This window comes from Musa acuminata, chromosome BXJ2-6, assembly GCF_036884655.1.
Source record: "Musa acuminata AAA Group cultivar baxijiao chromosome BXJ2-6, Cavendish_Baxijiao_AAA, whole genome shotgun sequence".
NCBI lineage: Eukaryota > Viridiplantae > Streptophyta > Magnoliopsida > Zingiberales > Musaceae > Musa > Musa acuminata.
Window position 1 is genome coordinate 12,398,231 of NC_088343.1, and position 21,530 is coordinate 12,419,760.

The 21,530-nt window shown below is 39.8% G+C and overlaps 3 protein-coding genes across 5 annotated transcripts; all 3 read right to left on the reverse strand.

Annotated features, from left to right (window-relative positions):
• On the reverse strand, positions 1-2,239 carry LOC135614915 (jasmonate-induced oxygenase 1-like). Its single transcript, XM_065112791.1, has 3 exons — positions 1,519-2,239; positions 1,089-1,413; positions 1-446 (listed from the first exon to the last, which is right to left on the reverse strand). Exons 1-3 carry the CDS (start codon positions 2,004-2,006, stop codon positions 201-203), a joined length of 1,059 nt encoding a protein of 352 aa, XP_064968863.1. The 5' UTR covers positions 2,007-2,239; the 3' UTR covers positions 1-200.
• A 3,331-nt stretch (positions 2,240-5,570) lies between these two features.
• On the reverse strand, positions 5,571-17,790 carry LOC135585789 (phosphoinositide phosphatase SAC8-like). Of its 3 annotated transcripts, none has more exons than XM_065112792.1 (20): positions 17,510-17,790; positions 16,602-16,673; positions 14,959-15,086; positions 14,689-14,780; positions 14,450-14,507; positions 13,920-13,976; positions 13,794-13,827; positions 13,425-13,505; positions 13,184-13,290; positions 12,101-12,187; positions 11,931-12,008; positions 8,637-8,701; positions 7,481-7,579; positions 7,241-7,340; positions 6,668-6,776; positions 6,501-6,573; positions 6,313-6,406; positions 6,085-6,168; positions 5,882-5,951; positions 5,571-5,813 (listed from the first exon to the last, which is right to left on the reverse strand). In XM_065112792.1, exons 1-20 carry the CDS (start codon positions 17,712-17,714, stop codon positions 5,689-5,691), a joined length of 1,818 nt encoding a protein of 605 aa, XP_064968864.1. In that variant the 5' UTR covers positions 17,715-17,790; the 3' UTR covers positions 5,571-5,688. The 3 variants fall into 3 exon arrangements, with proteins under 3 accessions (XP_064968864.1, XP_064968866.1, XP_064968865.1); XM_065112793.1 differs by having other exon boundaries at positions 5,589-5,813; positions 6,101-6,168; XM_065112794.1 differs by lacking the exons at positions 11,931-12,008; positions 12,101-12,187.
• A 635-nt stretch (positions 17,791-18,425) lies between these two features.
• Positions 18,426-20,194, reverse strand: LOC103988430 (endoglucanase 13-like). The gene is made up of 5 exons (XM_009406960.2): positions 19,997-20,194; positions 19,507-19,920; positions 19,332-19,418; positions 19,111-19,260; positions 18,426-19,022 (listed from the first exon to the last, which is right to left on the reverse strand). The coding sequence occupies exons 1-5, from the start codon at positions 20,192-20,194 to the stop codon at positions 18,426-18,428; spliced, it is 1,446 nt and encodes a 481-aa protein (XP_009405235.2).
• Positions 20,195-21,530: the final 1,336 nt, after the last annotated feature.

Sequence of the window (21,530 nt, forward strand, 5' to 3'; positions counted from 1 at the left end):
TATTTGTAGAATAATCTCCTTGTCATCTTTTGGTTGCGTTTCCAATCTTCTTTTTACAAGCGAGTTGCGGCGGCTATCAAGCCGTCGAACGCCCTCCATCATTCTGCTTCAGGAAGCAAAGAACGATCGAGATACAATGAAAGATGATGGATACATACACGGCACAAGAGAGAGAGAGAGAGAAAGAGGGAGAGGGGTCGTCATGCTGCCACGAGGGAATCGACCTGCGACTTGCCACGGGGGCCCTTCTTCCGGATGAAGAGGCGGTACTCGTCGAAGGTCATGGGTCGGTACAACGCGGGGCGATCGCAGGTGACGAGCTCCCGTATCGGCCCTATCGGCACGTCGCTCTTCGGGTTGTAGAAGAAGGCCATGGAGAGCCGCTCCACCGCCGCATTCACCATCACCCGGTGCTCCACGCTCTTGTATGCCGCGTTGCTCAGCACCTGCAACCCAACCCATTCATCACCACCACCAATGAAACCCAGCGCGCATGCATCTTTCTACCCGTCAAAAGTATCATTATTATTAAGCTGACAAACAAATAGATGTCAGCTGCATGCATAGATATGTCACTCACAGGGGTGGAAGTGGAAGAAGAACAGACACCAAAATCTTGTTGTTTATGGACTAGAAGAAGATCAGCGCGGGCAGACGAGAACACGTGCCTTTGAAAGGATTCCACTTTCTTATATAAAAACCAATTAGTCTTAGGAAAGTAACTGCGCAGCTCAAACCATTCTGAGCCGCATGCAGAGATGCCTATCCATCACCGAGCTTATCCTGAGCAGGAAGCACTCGATGGTTTTCCAACCATGACGGCAACTGATGAAATGGAAATGCACTATAAAACATGAGATCCTATTAGGTGGTGTCTGCTTAGTCACGCATAAGACAAGAGACGAGGCCTTAATGAACGAGGATAAGAACATGTTGAGCTCCGATGTGAGGAAGCTCGACGATACCGGTGAAGACAAAATTAGCAGTAGAACAAGGAGGAAAGAAAACATTATTTCCACGCCTTTCCGATGCGTTCAGTATTTATTGCATACGGACGAAGTGGAGGAAGAGCACTAGGAAGCGGTCACCTGAATCTGATCGCCGACGTTCACAATGAAGGCATCGGGGACTGGCTGCACCGTGATCCAGGAATCGTTCTTCCGGACCTGAAGGCCGGTGACGTGATCGTCGACGAGGAGGACGGTTATGCCGCCGGGGTCGGAGTGCGCTGAGAGCCCGAGTGTGAGCTCCGGCTGCGGGCACCTGGGGTAGAAGTTGACCCTCATGCAGACCCCTTCGTCGTCGAATGCCACCGGCAAGCAGGCGGCGTCCAGTCCCAGGCCAATTGACAGCGCTCTCAGTAGCCTCCGGCACAGCTTCGTCAACGCCGCGCCGTACTCGTCACTCGTCTCCCTGTGCGCACATGCATGCACGTTAAGATTGGATTCCAGCCGGCGGCAGCGAAGACAAGCCAGCCGTAGGAGATCGGAGCTTGATGGCAGAGCAGTGATGTGGTACCTCAAGGCGGGCGGAAGAGCGGGCCACTTGTCGTGATCCATCAGGCACAAGGGGAGGAAGTGGAGGAAGAAGTAGTCGCCCCAGTCCAAAATGGCGCCCCTCTCGATCCCGAGGCGGCTCCCGTAGCCCTCGTAAGTCTTGGGCGAGTTCGCGTAGCGCTGCTTCTCGTCCATGGGCAGATGAAAGAAACCCCTCCAGACCTCTCTGGCCCCCCTCATCAGGCCCGGGCTCACTCCGTGGTTGATCGCTTGGAAGAAGCCCCACTGGCGGCAGGCGTCCGCTATGGCCGTCACGGTGGCCTCGCAGTTGGCGACGTCGTCCGTTAGCATGGCGAGGTCGACGACCGGTATCCCGACCATGTCTCCGGGATCGACCGAGGCGCGCTCCGACTGCGGCTTTACGTAGCGGTCAGGGATGGTGGTGGCGCCGCTGTCGGACAACGACTGGACCCGGACAACCGGCTCTGGCCAGTCTCGCAGGCAATCCATGGACGAAGTTCTCGGCTCAAATATATTCGATCAACTCCTCCAACTCGAGCACAAACGTGTCATCAAGGTGCATGGAAGGAGATTATACTTGCTGGATTAATCCTTTGATTCTTGGGTCACTGCTCGACCACAAAGCAAGCGTGTCTATTTGCTTGTAGAGAGCTCTGCATCGCTATTTCATGAGCATATATGTGCGGAAGATGAACTATGTGCGTGTGTGTATATATATATATATATATATATATATATATATATATATATATATGTATGGATGAAGGAAGACCGTATAGAGAGAGAGATAGAGAGAGAGGAGGAGGAGGAGGAGGAGGAGGAGTTGTGCTCGTATTGTAGTCTTGGTGGTGGTGCTGAAAGGGACTCAGCAGGCAAAAAAAAAAAACGTGATGAAAATGGGGTAATAGGAAATGAATTGTTTTGGCAACGTGGAGTTGCAGAGCGAGACAATGCCGACATAGAAGGAAGAAGAAGCAGTTGTCGTAAGCTCTGAACTTTCTTTGGTTGAATAGTTCTCCTTGGTAACACAAACTAATTGATTGATCAAAAATGACGTGAGACTACTCTGTCATCTTCTTATCCTCATGATGCTGACATGAATGATAGATCAAAGATGACTGCAGCTGTTTGTCGACCTTGATGAAAAGGATTCGTCTTCCTTGAATCAGAGGTCTTGCTTGGTGTCATGTGGAGGTCGTGGATGCCACAATTTCATCGAGGCCTCAAGCAACTGCCGCGAAACTTCGTTTCACACACACACACATACAGGAAAACTACACATACCTATTTAATCGATCCATCGGATAATATATCGATTGAATCAATAATATTTGGATCCTTACCATCGACTTCTATAATTTGATCTTGGAACAATTTAGACTCTTTTATGGAACTGCACTTCCGGTTAGGAAATAACTACATGATATATATAAAAGAGCTCGTGAGTTGACTAAATGAAAAGGTCTCGTTGCTTTCCCATCTGCTTTTCTAGACCTATGAACAAGCTGTGTTCATGTGGGTGGGTGGGTGGGTGAGAGATCTCGTATTCATGAGGTTGGAGGTATCTGCACGGTTTTCCCTCGCGTGGGAGATTTAGTACATCACTTTCACTGGGTAGTTGGTCATGACACTTTTCTGGGTTCTATTTGTTTGCTACATAGTAGTCTATCATCTAAAGAAATAACAATTTGCGGCTCCTTTTGGAAAAAGATTGCAGTGGTTTACCTGGGGATCATACATACACATGATTTGGAAGGAATAGCAGCCGGCTGGGACATGAATCCTGAACTCTGTTCTTGGTGATCAGTACCTGCATATAAATCTGGAGAGGCCTCTCTTCTTTATCTTCATTAACCAAGTAGTGAACTGGTAGAATTCATAAGATGATACGTCAGTCAGAATTCACTGAAGGAGAACTCATCATCCAAAACAAAGCTCAGGTAAAAGTTGGCACACACAACATGGACTTTCAGCTGACATCTAAGAAAGGCGGCAAAAAGAAGATATGAGCATACTGTAATATTTACAAGGTGGGGGTCAAAATCCATCAGCACATTCCCAGGATGAACAACACTGAATTGTTGCCTCTGATAACGTAATGCTTATAAAAGATGCACAAGATCTATTGCACAGCACACACAGCAAGTCCCAGGCTGATATCCCCTACACACACACAACTGGAGGGTCAAATAAGACTGAATAACCACTAGTGCGAGGGAAAAAGTCTGGGTAGCCAACTTAGTGGTTCCGGTGCAGTTTATCCTCTCCCAAGACTGGAATTCTAATTAGTGATAACTCCACTCAGGCTCACTTAGTGGGCAACTCAACCAGCTGAAATTGATATGCACAGGAGATATGAAAGACCAAAGTGAAATAAACAATTGGTCTCACAGGTCTGGTTGCAACAACCATCATGCGGTGAATCTGCTATAATTGTTCTCCTGAAGACAATGATAATGTTGCTGAATTTTTCGTCATGGAGAGGGATACTTGTAGCATGCCTAACCCAGTAACCAGCATTGAAGAATTCAACCATTCCATCCTAAGCAAGAACAAGGTGCTCAGTTGTCACTGCAACAGACATGATCATGCTTATTGCCAATAAGAACCATGTATCTTGTTCTAATTTGCAGGTCTAATATTGCTCATCACGACATGGCATACATTTTCGCAGTTACCATCACCTAAACTTGCTAGAAAAGAAAATTTTTAGGCACGTCTAGCTATTTTTGCAACCTGAATATACAATTTGGCAACATTGCATAAATTTCAGATATAATTTCTTAAAAACACTCCAAATTTTCATTTCCAATAACATCTCATTAATTCATTGTTGGATATTATAACCAATCTGTTGCTCTGACCTGAAAGAACAACTTTTCCTCTTTTTGTATAATCATGCTCCAAGCAATGAAAATCTAGTAATTAAATGAGATGAGCCAGTTAGGATGAGTCTGAATGACAAATGTAAGAAGATTTGCTATAAATGATAAAAAAGAAATATGGAATAAAAACCTAAGCAACTAAAGTGCAATCTTTACCACCAAAATTTGTGAGACTTGATAGAGCTTAAACCCAGATCATAATAATATTTCTTGTTAATCATGATATCATTATAAATATATAACCATCCACCCATATACAACACGATACACCATATAAATCTAAAGACTGGGCCAAACTTGTGTTGGGCCAAGAGAAGTCCAACTGTGGCCCATAATGAGACCCATGTCTTACTTTGTTCATGCTAGCTGGTGTAACCATACAGAAAGTTTTTTGTTCTCTATTGTTTTGCATTGGCGGCAGCTGCATTGTTTTGGTAAGTGAATCTCAACCTAATATGTTTATGGGACAGTTTTATTTGCATACATACATTGATTGTAAAGCCTAATTTTTTTGGTTGACTTATCAAGCTATTACATGTTTTCTTTTATTGAGATATTAAGCACTCATCGTACTTTATTAATATGCATCATCAATGATAACTAAAAACAAGGATAGAAGACATTTATGTATTGATCCAACCAGGGTCTGTAGTATCGAACTGTACCGCCCGGTACGAGCGGTACATACTGGTCCGATAGGTTGTCGGTACGCGGACCGTCTGTTACTAGTCCGAGTGCACTGTAGTACTGTAGCAGTGCTACAGTACTCGGTACACCTGGTTGTACCGCTCGGTATACCGTACAGTACCGGTACCGAGCCCAAGTCGAAATACCGGTACGGTACGATATTGCGAACCTTGGATCCAACATCATATCAAACATACAGATATCAGATATTGGTACAAGATATGGAAATCCTTTATCTATTAGCTACAGATGTCAGAGATAATAATAAATCCATCAGTTATAAGTTATAAAAAACATGGAAAGGTGTGTCCCTAGATCTGCTAATAGGTGGGCAAATTATCTTGCCAATTTTAGAGGAAGTAATTCCTACTTAAGTTTTGGAGAGGTACCTCATGCAGTGAGCCAACCGCAGAGCATGGAATCCAATGAACCATATCTCGCAAGAAGCTGAGACTTGTGGATATTCATTATGATAAGAAACTTATGGAATCAATTTAGATTAAATGACAAACAAATCGTTTCATAGTTACATATAGCAAATGAAATTGAGCTTGCACAGCACGTCCAAAATTAATAAAATATCAATATAAAACACAATCTTACAAGAGGCCACACAAGCGTGGCCTGGAGCAGAACTGCTTCCAATTAGCTTTAACAAGAGGCACCACTCCTGCAGACAAGCCAGCCAAGAGTACAGAAGAAACAACATGTGTGCTATTTCCGCCTGGTGATAAAAAAAAACTGAATAAGAAATATAAACATCCTGAAAATCCAAAGAATTTACAGGTAGACCTTGATTTAATGTAAGTGTTGTTGTCATTGTGAGACCTCCCACGATGAGAGCTGAGGCCACCGGGAGATACTGCATGCAGATAAATGATAAAGTATGATTAACAAAAAGCAAGGCCTGAACAGAAAGCCATGACAAATAAGCTAAATATGACCACGACTTTCTAATAACGAAAAATAATTAAGATAATGTGTGCATGGTTTACTGATGATGATTCAAACCGATTCAGCCGGAAAGGAGGACCACTTCTGCTGACAGTGTAACGACCACTAATAAGATCCAACGCATCCTTGGAAGCATAATAAATGATTGTATGAGTCTTTTAAGTCTTTCCCACTATATGGGCAGCTTAAAATAGTAAATGAAACACTCATGATGTAAAAGATTATGATATGAGTTTAACGATAAATACTATGGCATTGGAATAGCATACTTGTCGAATGCCATCTTGAAAGTTATTTAAATAATATCGTGTGAGAGCACTTATTCCATCCTTTATTATTCCAGATACAGTCTGTCTCCCATATCTGCACATGATGAACCCAAAATTGGCACAAGGTGTTTGTATGTTTAGAAGATGCAAGGGGTAAAAATAGATGAAAAATGCATGGTAAACTTTACCGTACTAGGTCCCCTTTCAGAGCATGAGTACCAGCATATTCCAAGCTTATCTCATCTCCATGTTCCGCCCACACTAACAAATATGTCCATATAAGATACAAAGATTTGTGGAAATTAAATGAAAAAAAAGTTGATGATGCAAAATATATTATGGAAAATTTCCTTACAGTTCTTGAACTTCTCATAGATGTCAGTATACATGGATATACATTCATTTGATGAAAATGTTCCCACTTGCTGCAGTAGTAAATTCAATAATTTCCTAGCCACATAACTCTGCAAGCAGGAAAGGAGATACTGAGGCTCTTTTCAATGACTAAATTCAAATATAATAGAAGAGAATCTTCCCACAATTTTTCCAGATTTTGGCAAGAGAAACATGAAAGAAGGCCTCGTAAAAGGTGGTTAAAAGTTTGATCGTTTACTTTCAAACTGATATCATGGAAAAAGATACTAATCAATTATAATAGAGATCATGATATCATCTACAGGTTATTGCTATGACCAGAGGTCAAAACTCATAGCAATCAACTCTTTTTGTTCCTTGCATGTACCAGCAGCTCAATACTTTTAAGGGAAAATGACAATGGTAATAGCACCTGATGGTGGTCCACTTAGAAGAAAGCACAGAGATTTACCATCTGAAATTGTCTATTGTTGCCGTATTGGCGGTCCCATATTTCTCTAAGAATTTGATCACAAGTTAAAAAAAAAAAACGTTGAGATTAGAGCACGCAAACCTGGGTAACATTTGTCCGATCCAGGCAATCAATGCAATTAACCCTGACAATTCCATTCTGCTGTATTAGTATTTCTCCATCAGTGTTGATCAAAAGATATCTGCTCAGCTGGAACGATAATTGCAGTAAGAACACATTATTCATAACAATTACAGCTGACATTCATGACGGTAAGTGAAGCACCAACTAGGCATACAAAATATTAAAAGTCAAAATTGATACTTTGTTCAACTCAGTTACCCTTGGTTTTCCACATTTTCTTTGATTTGATCATAAAGTAGTTGCAAGTTATCAAAAATCCCTTTGCCACATGCATTGTGGAAATCAAAACGCACGTATCTGGAAGCAAACATATTCAGGCAGTCAATTACAGCAAGAAATGTCCATTCCACTAAAACAGCAGAAAACAATGTCCAAGGAACTCGCATAATGCAACTTTGACTTATTGTCATCTTAATTCAAGTATTCAACAAAAAGAACATGATGACAAGTACCCAAATCTTTTCGAATGTTTAAATCTATATATTGTACTAAAACAAACAAAGATGAGTAGATAAACTATGGTAGTTAAGGAATGGATATAGAAAACTTAGGCAGAGAGGGCTTAAAACAACATAAAACGTCTCTGCGATAGAGTCATAGATGACAAAAAGATGCAGAAAAAAAAAGGATACAGAAAAAAATTAAGAATACTTCCGAACAGTTCAATCTAACATGAGTTTTGCAATTTTAATGCCTTTCTTTTGTTGCTTTTGTGTTGTTGACTAGAAATGAATTAAATAGTTCCAAGCCTTCATAAATGTTGGACATACTACTACACTTGAATGTGCCATTCACCCAGTTTAACTCATACACATGGATACTGCCAGCAAACCCACCTTGCAACTATGCGTAACAAATTGAACCCATAGTTTTAGTTATCTCCCAAAAGGAATTGTCAGCTAATCAAGTATTGCATAAAGCTAGGATTCAACCGAACCATTTATCACTTTCATAGTAGAAATTCAAAGGTTCATGAGCTCATTAATTTTTTCATAAATATAAGTTATCATAATTGAGGTGACCTTTTGTTAGCAAATAGGTATGGAATTTGACAGGTCTGATTTTATAGAGATAACCCTGCTATACAAAAATTTGGTGTAGTGCTTCTTGGTTTAGTTACATTTATAGCTAAGGTAGGTACTTCAAGGAACTTGCAATAATTATCAGCTACCTTGGTCAATTCTTAAGTAGTAATGTTCCATAATAGACATTGCCATAATTATCTCCAACGGTAGTTATAACTTATAAGCAACTATTTTATTGAGTATAAGGTAAAAGGTGGCTGCTTACATGCAATTAGTCATTGACAAAATTGAACAAAAGGAAAGCTGACAAAAAGTAACTCCACAAATACCTAACATATGGAAGTTTTTCCATCTCAGCAGCAAATGCATCACTCAGCCGGCCTTCATCACCTTCCTGCCAAACCATCCAGTAAAAGGAGACGAAGCGTCATAAAGATAAGGTCATATCCTTCTACAAATTTCGTTGGAATTTTCTTTCTTCCCCCCGCATTTCAAGACTGGCATGTATATGCATATGTCGGACAAAATTAAACAACTCAAAATGCAGTTTATAACAAATTAACCTTGTTTCCAGTTAGTAAGGCAAATTGCCAAGGGACACCATGGATAGAGGATAGGAATACAGAGTAAAGAAGGGGAAAAGATTAAGTCCACCCATTGTCACAAATTTGAACTCAATAAAAAACATTCTGTTTATGTTGATTTGCAGACAAATAATTACACCATGGAATCTGAACTAACATTCATGAATCACAAAAATCAAAACATGTTTTTTATAGTGTCTGCAAAAGGTACATACTTCCATAAACACTTCCAATTTACAGTAACCAGTGCCTGGCATTAGCTCTTCAATTAATAATCAAGGTAAAATGGAGGGTAAAATGACAAAAATGGAATGTAGCATCAAGAAGTGCAGCTAAATGGCAGTATTGTAATGTAGGTCAGTAATAAGCAAGGTTTGAAATGGCTGTCCAATGAACCTGTACTGGACTGCATGTATTTGATAAATTATCATTTTATTCTTCCGATATCAATACCATACCATCTGACTATCCCGAGAAGTATATACTATCCGATATATTGGTACCATCTGATAGAATCGATTCATTGATGCTAGGAGGTACGTATATACTATTCTATATATTGGTACCATACCATCTGACTGGTTCTCGAAACCAACAAGCAATCGAGATTTAAATCCTGCATATAGGATATATGTCAACCACAAATACTTCTCTTAAACATACGGCTCAACTCTAATAAACCTATGGGCCAAATAATTTGGAAATATGGGGTTGGAAAGTGGAAACAAGTGGCTAAAAATATTTAAACCAAAGTTAGTAGTATTAGGAGTATCTAGCCCTATACACTAGTCTGACCCACCATCAATTTCCCATGTGGAACTACTAGAGCACAACAATCTTTCCCAAATAAAAGTTTGGCATCCTCACTAGGAATAACACATCTGAATCAGAATTCATTTGTGGCTCCAATGTATGTTTAACTCTGGGAGATCCCCATCTTGGCATGCCTTAGGTAACACATCATGGCACATGTCAACCCACATTGAATGGCCCAAGATTTCCTACAATACCACTTGGTATGGCCCACCCTAATGGATATACTAATTTAATAATTTAGATATAACAAATCTAGAACCACATGAACTAGAAATAACACATCTGGATCAGAATTCATTTGTGGCTCCAATGTATGTTTAACTCTGGGAGATCCCCATCTTGGCATGCCTTAGGTAACACATCATGGCACATGTCAACGCACATTGAATGGCCCAAGATTTCCTACAATACCACTTGATATGGCCCACCCCAATGGATATACTGATTTAATAATTTAGATATAACAAATCTAGAACCACATGAACTACAAATAACATATCTGGATCAGAATTCATTTGTGGCTCCAATGTATGTTTAACTCTGGGAGATCCCCATCTTGGCATGCCTTAGGTAACACATCATGGCACATGTCAACCCACATTGAATGGCCCAAGATTTCCTACAATACCACTTGGTATGGCCCACCCTAATGGATATACTAATTTAATAATTTAGATATAACAAATCTAGAACCACATGAACTAGAAATAACACATCTGGATCAGAATTCATTTGTGGCTCCAATGTATGTTTAACTCTGGGAGATCCCCATCTTGGCATGCCTTAGGTAACACATCATGGCACATGTCAACGCACATTGAATGGCCCAAGATTTCCTACAATACCACTTGATATGGCCCACCCCAATGGATATACTGATTTAATAATTTAGATATAACAAATCTAGAACCACATGAACTACAAATAACATATCTGGATCAGAATTCATTTGTGGCTCCAATGTATGTTTAACTCTGGGAGATCCCCATCTTGACGTGTCTTAGGTAACACATCATGGCACATGTCAACCCACATTGAATGGCCCAAGATTTCCTACAATACCACTTGATATGGCCCACCCCAATGGATACACATGAACTTAAAAGTTTGGCATCCTCACTAGGAATAACACATCTGAATCAGAATTCATTTGTGGCTCCAATGTATGTTTAACTCTGGGAGATCCCCATCTTGGCATGCCTTAGGTAACACATCATGGCACATGTCAACCCACATTGAATGACCCAAGATTTCCTACAATACCACTTGGTATGGCCCACCCCAATGGATATACTGATTTAATAATTTAGATATAACAAATCTAGAACCACATGAACTAGAAATAACACATCTGGATCAGAATTCATTTGTGGCTCCAATGTATGTTTAACTCTGGGAGATCCCCATCTTGGCGTGCCTTAGGTAACACATCATGGCACATGTCAACCCACATTGAATGGCCCAAGATTTCCTACAATACCACTTGATATGGCCCACCCCAATGGATATACTGATTTAATAATTTAGATATAACAAATCTAGAACCACATGAACTAGAAATAACATATCTGGATCAGAATTCATTTGTGGCTCCAATGTATGTTTAACTTTGGGAGATCCTCATCTTGGGGTGCCTTAGGTAACACATCATGGCACATGTCAACCCACATTGAATGGCCCAAGATTTCCTACAATACCACTTGATATGGCCCACCCCAATGGATATACTGATTTAATAATTTAGATATAACAAATCTAGAACCACATGAACTAGAAATAACATATCTGGATCAGAATTCATTTGTGGCTCCAATGTATGTTTAACTCTGGGATATCCCCATCTTGACGTGCCTTAGGTAACACATCATGGCACATGTCAACCCACATTGAATGGCCCAAGATTTCCTACAATACCACTTGATATGGCCCACCCCAACGGATATACTGATTTAATAATTTAGATATAACAAATCTAGAACCACATGAACTTAAAATCTTGGGCCAATTATTAGTAGACTCATCTAACAATATATGCTAATCTAACACACTACCAATTTCCCAATGTGGGACTATTAGGGTTTTACAAAAAAAAGGCCAGTTAATTGAGGAAAAGTTTAATAAATCTGATTCACAAAGATAAGATGAAATTTCATTTAATGTATTGTAAAATTACAAATTAAAGTTTATTCATGTTACAGATAAAAAATGCAAACAAAAACTTACTTTATCAGTTAAGTCAATAGCAACCGTCTCCCCATACCTCTGTATAAGATCTCGAAAATGACGCTCAACAACCTTTGGCTAATAAGAAATAAATTAAAGTATTGGAAGACATTCCTTTGTAAAGGATAAAATAATAAATTTACACAATTATATTGAACTGGCATTCTTACCGTTTCATCATGGTTAATAATATTGAGCCGTGGTTTGTAGCTTAAGTCCACAATTTGCTCCCAAAGAAGTGGAATAGAACCCCGAATCTAACGAAAAAAAGGCGATAATAGATAGATAACCTTTTTAGCAAAACCTAATGAAACTCTGAAAAGTTCTAACACATTACAACGCCACACTTAGTCTCACTTAAAATCAAAAGGAAAGTAATCTCAAGCTTCAAAAACTTATTTTTACTGACAGCAAATTCTTACTGAGGATCAAGTTTTTCTTTGTGCACCTCAGCAAAAGTAAATTAGTTAGAATTTTTGCAAATCAAGCTTGGGGCATTCCAGTTTGTTATTGTTGTTGTTTGTACCTCAGAGGTAAATCAAGGTGGTCAGATGAAAAGAAACAACTAGACATGTTTATTTGAACCTAAGCACCAGGCAGTGTTAACGTAAATGAACAACAGGAAGTGCATAATTATGTTACCCTTTTAGGTTTTTCTGCATATATGAACCTGAGAGTTTCATATTCACATATATGGACCATTAAGAGTTGTACCCACTCATATTATCACTTTTTAAGAAGCATATATGCAATTTTGATATAATATTATAGGATATATGCAAAAAATTTCTTCTTTCTTTTTCTAGATATTTGCCAAAATGGATATCTGTGCTGCCATAGATAAGAGTCACATTAATACTTCACCAGTATGACTCGACCTTATTAAAAAATCAGCTGCCTTGATAATCTCAACATCGTTGAAAAATAATAACACAACAAACACATGTCTGACCATGAATTATAATGCCGAGCATATTGGTGAACCATAATATAAAGAAATAAAAATATTAAATAATGAAATATGGTCTCAGCAGTTGCTTCCATTTCATGTGGCATATATTACAAGAATGTAATGTATGCTCGAAATAGGACAGCACAATTTCAGCATGATTAATTCTCTTCAAATTGAATATTTTTCTACAGAGTACAAGCAAAGTGTTTTGCAAACTATGATTCAATACATGACCTCTTGTACATGATGACAATCATGAAATTTGCTAGGTTATGTTTGTGCAACTAGATGATAAGATCACCTGTATAAATGATGATCTGTAACCTTCAAACTCCAGAATTTGTTCAGTCTCAATAAAATTAGCAGTGGAACCTTCCAGATTTGCTCCTCTTCTCCACATCCTAGTTCCTGTTTAAGAACAATAATGGACGTATTGTATCAAATCTGAACCAAAGTCAACACATGACCATAAGCGCATCATTTTTGTTTCAACACAATATGAGAAGCATATAGACATGAAAATGCTGTGAATTTAACTGTACCTAGACGACGATTGCACCTTCTTGAGATCAATGTAATTCTGGCAGGTGAATCTTTTAAGGTGAACTGTACAGACTGAAAGCTTAATCCACTGTTAAGAGAAGCCCTCAAGTATCTTGACATGAAAATAGCTTAAGGTGCAATTTGTGGGTAAACATGCAAAAGAACTTCCAGCAATCCACCAATCAAACTGAATGTCATAACAACTTAATGAAACCAACCTGATCATGGAAGCATGAAGTAACATTTGAATTCACATATGAGAATATGCACCGGAAAGACATTCCATAGGAACAAGAAAAGCAAGCATATCGAATGAGTATTTTTTGGCATTTTCCTTTTATGAAGGACAACTACAAACTTTAGGATATTTCCTTGTATCACAGGAATGGTAAAGGCATCAAGCTGCAAAAAGTTACAGATGGATATATGAGTACTTGAGATAACACAATTGGCAACTTCATAGAACTACAATTAGAGTACTTATAAGTTATAACCTTATTCTCAATAAGATCCTCCATCAAATTATGATTCCACACAAAGCGTGGGTCGGCCTGTAAAAGTTTAAAAAAGAAAACTTAAAATTAAGTACAAAAAAATAGCTAGATAACATTGGCAGGAAACTGAAAATTGAAGATATCTGTAAAATGTTGCAGTGATTGGAAATTGTGACATTTTCACCATGAGCATAAACATATAACCAAATCTATTTTGAGGTTATTTATGAAACTAATGACATCAGATACAAACTAATGATATCAATTTCAAGAACTTCATGCACATGATAATCTATTCATTCAGAGATTTAGAAAAAGTGTAATAAGGTGCATTTTACTTGTATTCCAAATAAAATAACCAATGAAATATTTTATGTCTCTATTTAATAATTGAGTTTCACGAATAAGGAATTTAGCTAGAGGAACATGGAGCAAAATAAATGAACAATCAGACATTGGCAAACATGTTATGTAAGTAGTCTGCACAAAGGCAAAGTATAAAAGACAATAAAAAAATAGGCTAATAGGACCTGTTTCCATAGAGGCTTGTGCATCCTTTCTTCAGTCAACTTGCATGTCCTCTGTAAGCTAGAATACCAGTCATAGTTATTGCTTAGTAACATGAAACTTTGATGTAATACATAGTATCAATACTTTAAAATCACCTACCAGGGAAACAATTGCAGTACAATTTATTAAAAGTAATGCAATCGAAGTTTAAAGCACCAGATTCAAATAAACCACAAACTAGTATAGGCATAATACTTACTTCAGTGTTAAATCCCTTTCATATGAATAATATAAACCAGGGGTTGATTCTAGGGTTCTCAGAAGAGACATGAAGTAAGCTTCATCTCTTTTCTGCATGTAAAGCAAAACTACATTTAGAAGATTTACAAACTGCTCAAAGAAGCATCAAACAGTGAAACTGGAATTCTTTCCTCCTCCCTTTTATCTAGAGCATTAGAGATGACTAGCCTATCAAGGATTTTATGGCGACTAAAATCAAACTGAAGATCAATCAATTAATAAATCATACTTCCTGCGATTTTGAATGCTTTAGAGACCCATTGCAGGACAAAAATCTCATTGACATCACATGGAATATAGAGAAACCAAGACAAGAACCAACTTCCTCTCGAGAAGTAATAAGTAGCACATAAGTTCCTGTATCAACATAAAACATTCAGCTCAAGAGAAAAATAAGATGAAAAGTACAAGCGACGGAACATCCAGCATCAAATGTATTAAATGCATGACAGCTAAGAGAGTCAAAGCATCAAGGATCTTCTTTTAGTATGAGCCTGAAAAGTTTCACAATGTTCTTTGGAAAACCTACAATAATCCCAAGCACATTTCCCCGTATCAAAGAAGATATATCTGGAAGAAACTGCATGGAAATTGGAAAAGAATGGCCTAGTTCATGGGCTCATTTATTGCCGAATCTGTAAAGGATAAATATGTGCAGCATTAACCATGCATGTGAAGATGTTGTTTTTGTTCTTTAAAGTTCAAACATTAAGGGTAAACAGCTAAAAAAGCTTCACCTTGTATGAATTTCCACAGATGTAGCAACAAAAAAAAAAATGAAACATGGTGAAAAACAAAAAATGCCATAGGCATATATCGCACCATATAACTTTACCCTTCTCAGTCACTCCAAGAGACAAACTACAATCAGATAGTGGATATGACTAGATTATAATACAGTTATGCTTACATTTACTCGGTACATCTTGTGTCACATGAAATTTAGAAATAAAGTTTCCCATCAGCAAACCCCAATAAATTGCAGAAGTGCTCAGAAATGGTGGCATAGTGAATATAAAAATATTATATTTACTCAATGCAATGAAGAAACAAATAAGGATGTTGAGTAGATTTAATAGCATTATAGATACTGACAATGATGCAAACCAATTTTCATACTTGTGGAATAACATCACCTCAAGGATAGCATCAGGATAGAATTTGATTAAATATACTTAAGCAAAAAAAAGAGTTATGCACAAAGATGTTGGTTGAAATGCTAATTTCTAGATGTTGTCCATAATTTCTCTACCAAAAATGGTAACATTTGATTTAAAATGTAGCTAACATTTTCAAGTTTTTCATAGTTAAGTATATGATGAAAATGGAGGATTTAAGGGAAAGTCTATAGACAGAGTTGAGTTGTTGAAATTTTAATGTGCAACCTGGTTCGACATACCATGTAGTATGTACCGGTCTGATGACCTGTCCACTCGATGATGCAGATCATGGCACCATATATACTCAAATCTTAAAAGAAGTTCCATGGATACCGGTCTGACCAGGAACCCACAAAGGTCCATATTTGCAGGTCAAGCTCTAAAAAGGAGTCTTAAACATGGAAGTTTAATATATTAAGAATGATGCCAATTCTATAAGATTATCATGTAAAACTTTAATAATTACAAAAACAACAAAAAAAAAAGAGGCAAAGCGTGATGGTCACAAGAGTGAGGTCAAAAATCACCCAAAAGTTGTCATCGCCCGGTAAATTTACAATGGGCAGAAGGATAATAGTGTCACAATGACCCAACATGATTCCATGCCCCTAACATGATAGAAGCTTGCAAACTTCACTAAAATAACTAACAGTTCACACCTGCTGCTAAACTTGATTACATATCGGGAAAAGTAACTAATGAACAAAAGTACCTGCAGGCAACTTTATAATCCCGACCACTCCATAAATCGTTGAGACTTTAGGGGTCAAAGAACTAGAATCTTCTGCAATGACAAAGATGCATCAGCACGACGTGAATAATATTAACATCTGTAATAGTCTTAAGATCTAAAAAAACACATATATCATTAAATTAAACATAGTAATCAGCACGGTATCTAAGTGCAAGAATTAGAACAGTCTAAGATACATATAGAAAGCATATTAACAAGAGCGAAATATACTTTTTCTTGTCAGCATAGGCACAAAGGTCAGAAAAGTTTCCAAAACAATGCAGGACAGTAGATACATGTCTCTTCTAGGCTCAGGATTGAACGTAACCATGTAGTTTGCTAACCGATATTTGTTTTGATTGATCTGCAGGCTTGTACGATGAAATACTTTTTGATCAGAGAGATAAATTCGCTTAATAGTCTTACTATTCAGTTTTTGGCTTCATGACTCCGCCCTAATTCTTCCAAAATCCTTCATCTTTATCCCAAATCATTAATTTCTGAGGTACTCCTCGAATATATAATCTACTACTAAAAAACCAAGGTAGCGTTTGTTGAAGCAAAATTCCATCTGGTTATAATCTCAGCATTGCTGCCTTACAGGAAACCCTATCGCCCTTATAATAGAATCAAGACGCATAACTCGGTAGCCAAAAACACAATTCACGAGCAAATATATTATTGGTCCAAATGAGAGGATCAAAGCGATGAAGCCGCCGAATCTTAAACAGGAACAAGAAGCACAAGCCCATCGCCTTAATACAAGTCGAGAGCAAGTTACTCACCGGACCAAACTGCGCACAAGAAACATCAAGAACGAAAGGGTCAAAGCGATGCGATCGGGCCATCGAGGGGGGAAAGAGGACGAGAGGGGGAATTCGACTGACCGAATAGTGGCTCGATGAGGCCATCAGAGCGGCCGACGGAGAAGGCGTGATCGGGAGCGTCAGGGTCCGCGGACCGGACCACGTACCTGTCGGGGAACTCCAGGAGGCGGAGCTCCCGGCAGCACAGGGCTCCCAGTGGCCGCCTTCTTCCTCCTCCACCTCCTCCTCCGCCATTGCCACCAGGCACCACTCCTTCGTCCTCCATTCCTGACCGAAACTTTGCTTTCTTTGATAGATGTCGTCGGCGAGGGAGAGGAAATAGTCGTTGCGTTAAACGTCGCGAGTCGAAGCCTATATTAAGACAAGGATATACTTTTTCGAGCCGTTTACGACTTGCTCAAATACATTCCCACCCGTTAACGGATCTGAGGGCCCCACGGAACTCTTCTTGGAGACCCAGATCTGGCTTTCATTGATCAGCCAGGTAGGTAAAGGGTGCAGGAACTCTCGACTTAATAAACCTAAACAGGTTTTACATTTATCATTCATATATATATATATATATATATATATATATATATATATATATATGTATATATATATATATGTATATATGTATATATATATGTATGTATGTATATATATATGTATGTATGTATGTATGTATATTTATATGTATGTATGTATGTATATATATATATATATGTATGTATATATATATGTATGTATGTATGTATGTATATTTATATGTATGTATGTATATATATATATATATATATATATATATATATATATATATCCAAGGAATGTTTATGTTTTATGAAACGTCAATTTCTTCAATAAATTCCAATTGATCAATATCAACCATACTTGCAACAAAAGGAAAAAAAATATCGAGTTTATTGTAGTTACTACAAACCAAAAACGTATTATAAATGTCTTCGACATGTTATTTCATTGTATTGTGACAGACCGCTTATGCAAGCCTCGCCAATACGCCGATCAGAGCCGCATTGGTGGCGATGGCGGGCTCCGCTTGCTGGTAATTGGATCGGGAGTCGGTGTAGGCGTCGTTGGCGTCGGGGCCGCCGACGAGGGCGCCGTCCAGCACATTAGGGTTGGGCGAGTTCCTGTTGAACCAATCGAACCCTTCCTTGCACCCAATTGACTTCGGGTCCGCCTTGATCGACACGATGGAGGCACCCCGGTGGTGCACCTGAACAGGGAAGTTGGACCCGAAACCCACCATGTAGCTCATGGCCTTTGGGTTGGCACCCAAAATGTAATCCACCTGCGAGGTGGCGAAGGAGATGAGGTCTTGGGGGCTGACGCTGCCTTGGGGGCAACTCAGGGTGGCTTTTGCGGCGGACAGGTAGTCGGCGTAGGTGGAGACAACCAGCATGGAGGAGGTGACGTACTGGAGGTTGGCCCATGGCAGGAACCACAAGATTCCGCCGGGGCTCTTCTGCACGTTGTTGTTACCCTTCTGCACTACGGAGCAGACGAACATGTCGACGTTGTTCTTGTACGCCGCCCAGGGACCGGAGTTGGGAACTTTGCCTTCCAGGAGCAGCTGTACAGGATTGCGCGAGCGTTATCGATCTGGGATTCCTGATTACAACGGGAAAGAACGAGAGGTAGGTAGGCGAGAGAGATGATACCTTGGTGACCAGGAGCTGGGCGCCGACGTACTTGTCGTCCCAGGAGAACATACTGCGGACACCGCCGTTGTTTCCCGAGGAGAGGATGTCCAGGTAGGTCTGCTCGCCGGTTGCGCGGTGGAGCCATGCAGCGGCCCAGACTATCTCGTCCTGGTGCAAGGGTGATTCCCAGTTAATGCAAACTATAATGTTTGGTTCCTTAAGGGTTATGAGAGGCTTACATCGTCTCCGCTGCTGGAGTAGAACTGTCCGGCTTGTGGGACGCTGTTCTGATAGAGACCACGATGGTTTCTGGCGAATTCGAGTAGCTGCACCACCATATATACAACAGGTTAAGGTTGAGCAGACGGCATTGGTATCGGAATAAGCGCAAGAAAGAGCTAAGAGAAGATGAACCTGTTTTGCGTGGGTGAGAAGTGTGCCGGAGTATTTGGGGTCGGAACCCTTGAAGGCAATAGAGGCCGCGGCCAAGGCGGCGGCAGACTCTGCGGCCACGTCGGATCCGGGCTTGGAGTCGTCGATCTTGTAGGACGTACGAGGGGTGGACATGTCCTCCGGCCTCTGCCAGCAGTCGTGGTCGGAGCTGCCGTCGCCGACCTCGACGTAGAGGACGTCCGGCTGGGGGTGAGCATTGATCAGGTAGTCGGTACCCCACCGGAGGGCGGCCAGAGCGTTACCGAGCTCTTTCTTCGCCTCAAGCCTGGAGTTGAACTCCACCACCCCCCATGCGATAGCGGTCAACGAGTAGGCCAACGGGAACCCAAACTTCACGTTGTCCCCGGCGTCGAAGTATCCTCCGGAGAGATCAACCTGTTCCACACGGATCCATCAATCCCTCTAGAACCAGACAGATTATATGGTCGGAAGCGCATGGAGAGGGACATACACCGTTATCCTTGCCGTCATTGGGAGCAGAGTCGCCGCGCCAGGTCACTCGCTGGCCGGGCGGCAGCTTCCCCGACCTCTGGGCTTCGAAGAAGAGCAAGGACTTGGTGAGAGCCAGTCCATAGTCTTTCGTGGCGCAAGACTGCCCCAGGAGGAGGACGAGAATCAGCGAAAGAAGAAGCAGCGTCTTCGGGGCCATTCTCGAGCGCTGGGAGAAGTCGATCGCTGTGCGCTTGTCGCCGTTGTGGCGACACAGAGCGGATCAGCCATAGTTATATAGAGTAGAGGAAGAAGGAGAAGCAGAATGGAGACAGCAGGAGGTTTCCATGCACGGGTGAATCGTATGTAAACCCTTCCAACATGAGATAGCCGAGAAGGCTAAGAACTTATGGCCTCTTCATCTTTGAGCCATGGCTATGCAGCTTACAAGGAAATGCTTATATTTACAAATATGACGAAATTCTAAATGATTATACTCGATTTGCTTAGCACTTAATCGGATAAGTACGTAACGTCAATTCTGGGATGAACTACGCAGGCTTCAGTTGGTCGATGTCGAACCCGAGCTCACACGATCTTCCCGATCACGGGCCACATTGGATTGGGTCGAGCCAGCTTGGCGGTGATAACAAATATAGAGGTTAACTTATATTCGTCGACTACATTTCTTGGTTAGAAAAACTTTAATGCCAATGGTGGAATGGAAAAGAGGGTGAAAATGGATGACATTTTAAATCGACATTAACTTTCAAGTTTTCGATAACTAAATAGATAGATGCACCAAAATTCCAACAAAAATGGTACTTTTTCATTTTCGTTAAGAATAATTATAAGGTAAAAATATATTAGCAAACGTTACAAGTCATGACTGGCTTTCCACCTTCTTACAAACATTACAAATATTAGATATCCTCTTTCTCCGCCTATTTTTGCTCCTCGTCTTAGTCCTCCCTAAAACTTTCGTAATAGGAGTCAAATATGATATTAATAATTTTTACATTACTTGTCTTATTTTAGGATGATTTTTATGAATATTTTATGCTGAATTTAATGTATTTATTATTAAATTTATAATTGAGTGTATTTTACTTTCTCTAGATTACCTAAACTTTTCATAATTTTTTTCATTTTAAATTAATTTTAAGGGTATTTTTTTTATTGAATTTGGTATTATTTTTTTTTAAACTATAAAGTTTTGAGTATATTCAAATTCATTTTCAAATCTGATAGGGAAATAATGATGTTACTAACACCTTGACACTAAGCAATCAGTAAGTCGTCACTAGGTGGTCGACCTTTGGTCGTGTGCGATCGATATGGCATCATCCTCTAAATGTTACTAACAACATTGTGCTTTTCATATGTTTCCCATATTCAATATAAGGAGATTTGAACAATGATTTAAGGAATGTCTTTACAACCCTTGTAATGTGGATTACCGCTAAAGAGGAGAACAGTTGATCTCCTTTATCCTCTCCTATAGATATATAGATCTTTAGGGATATACAATCACCTTGACTAATACATCTTTCTTA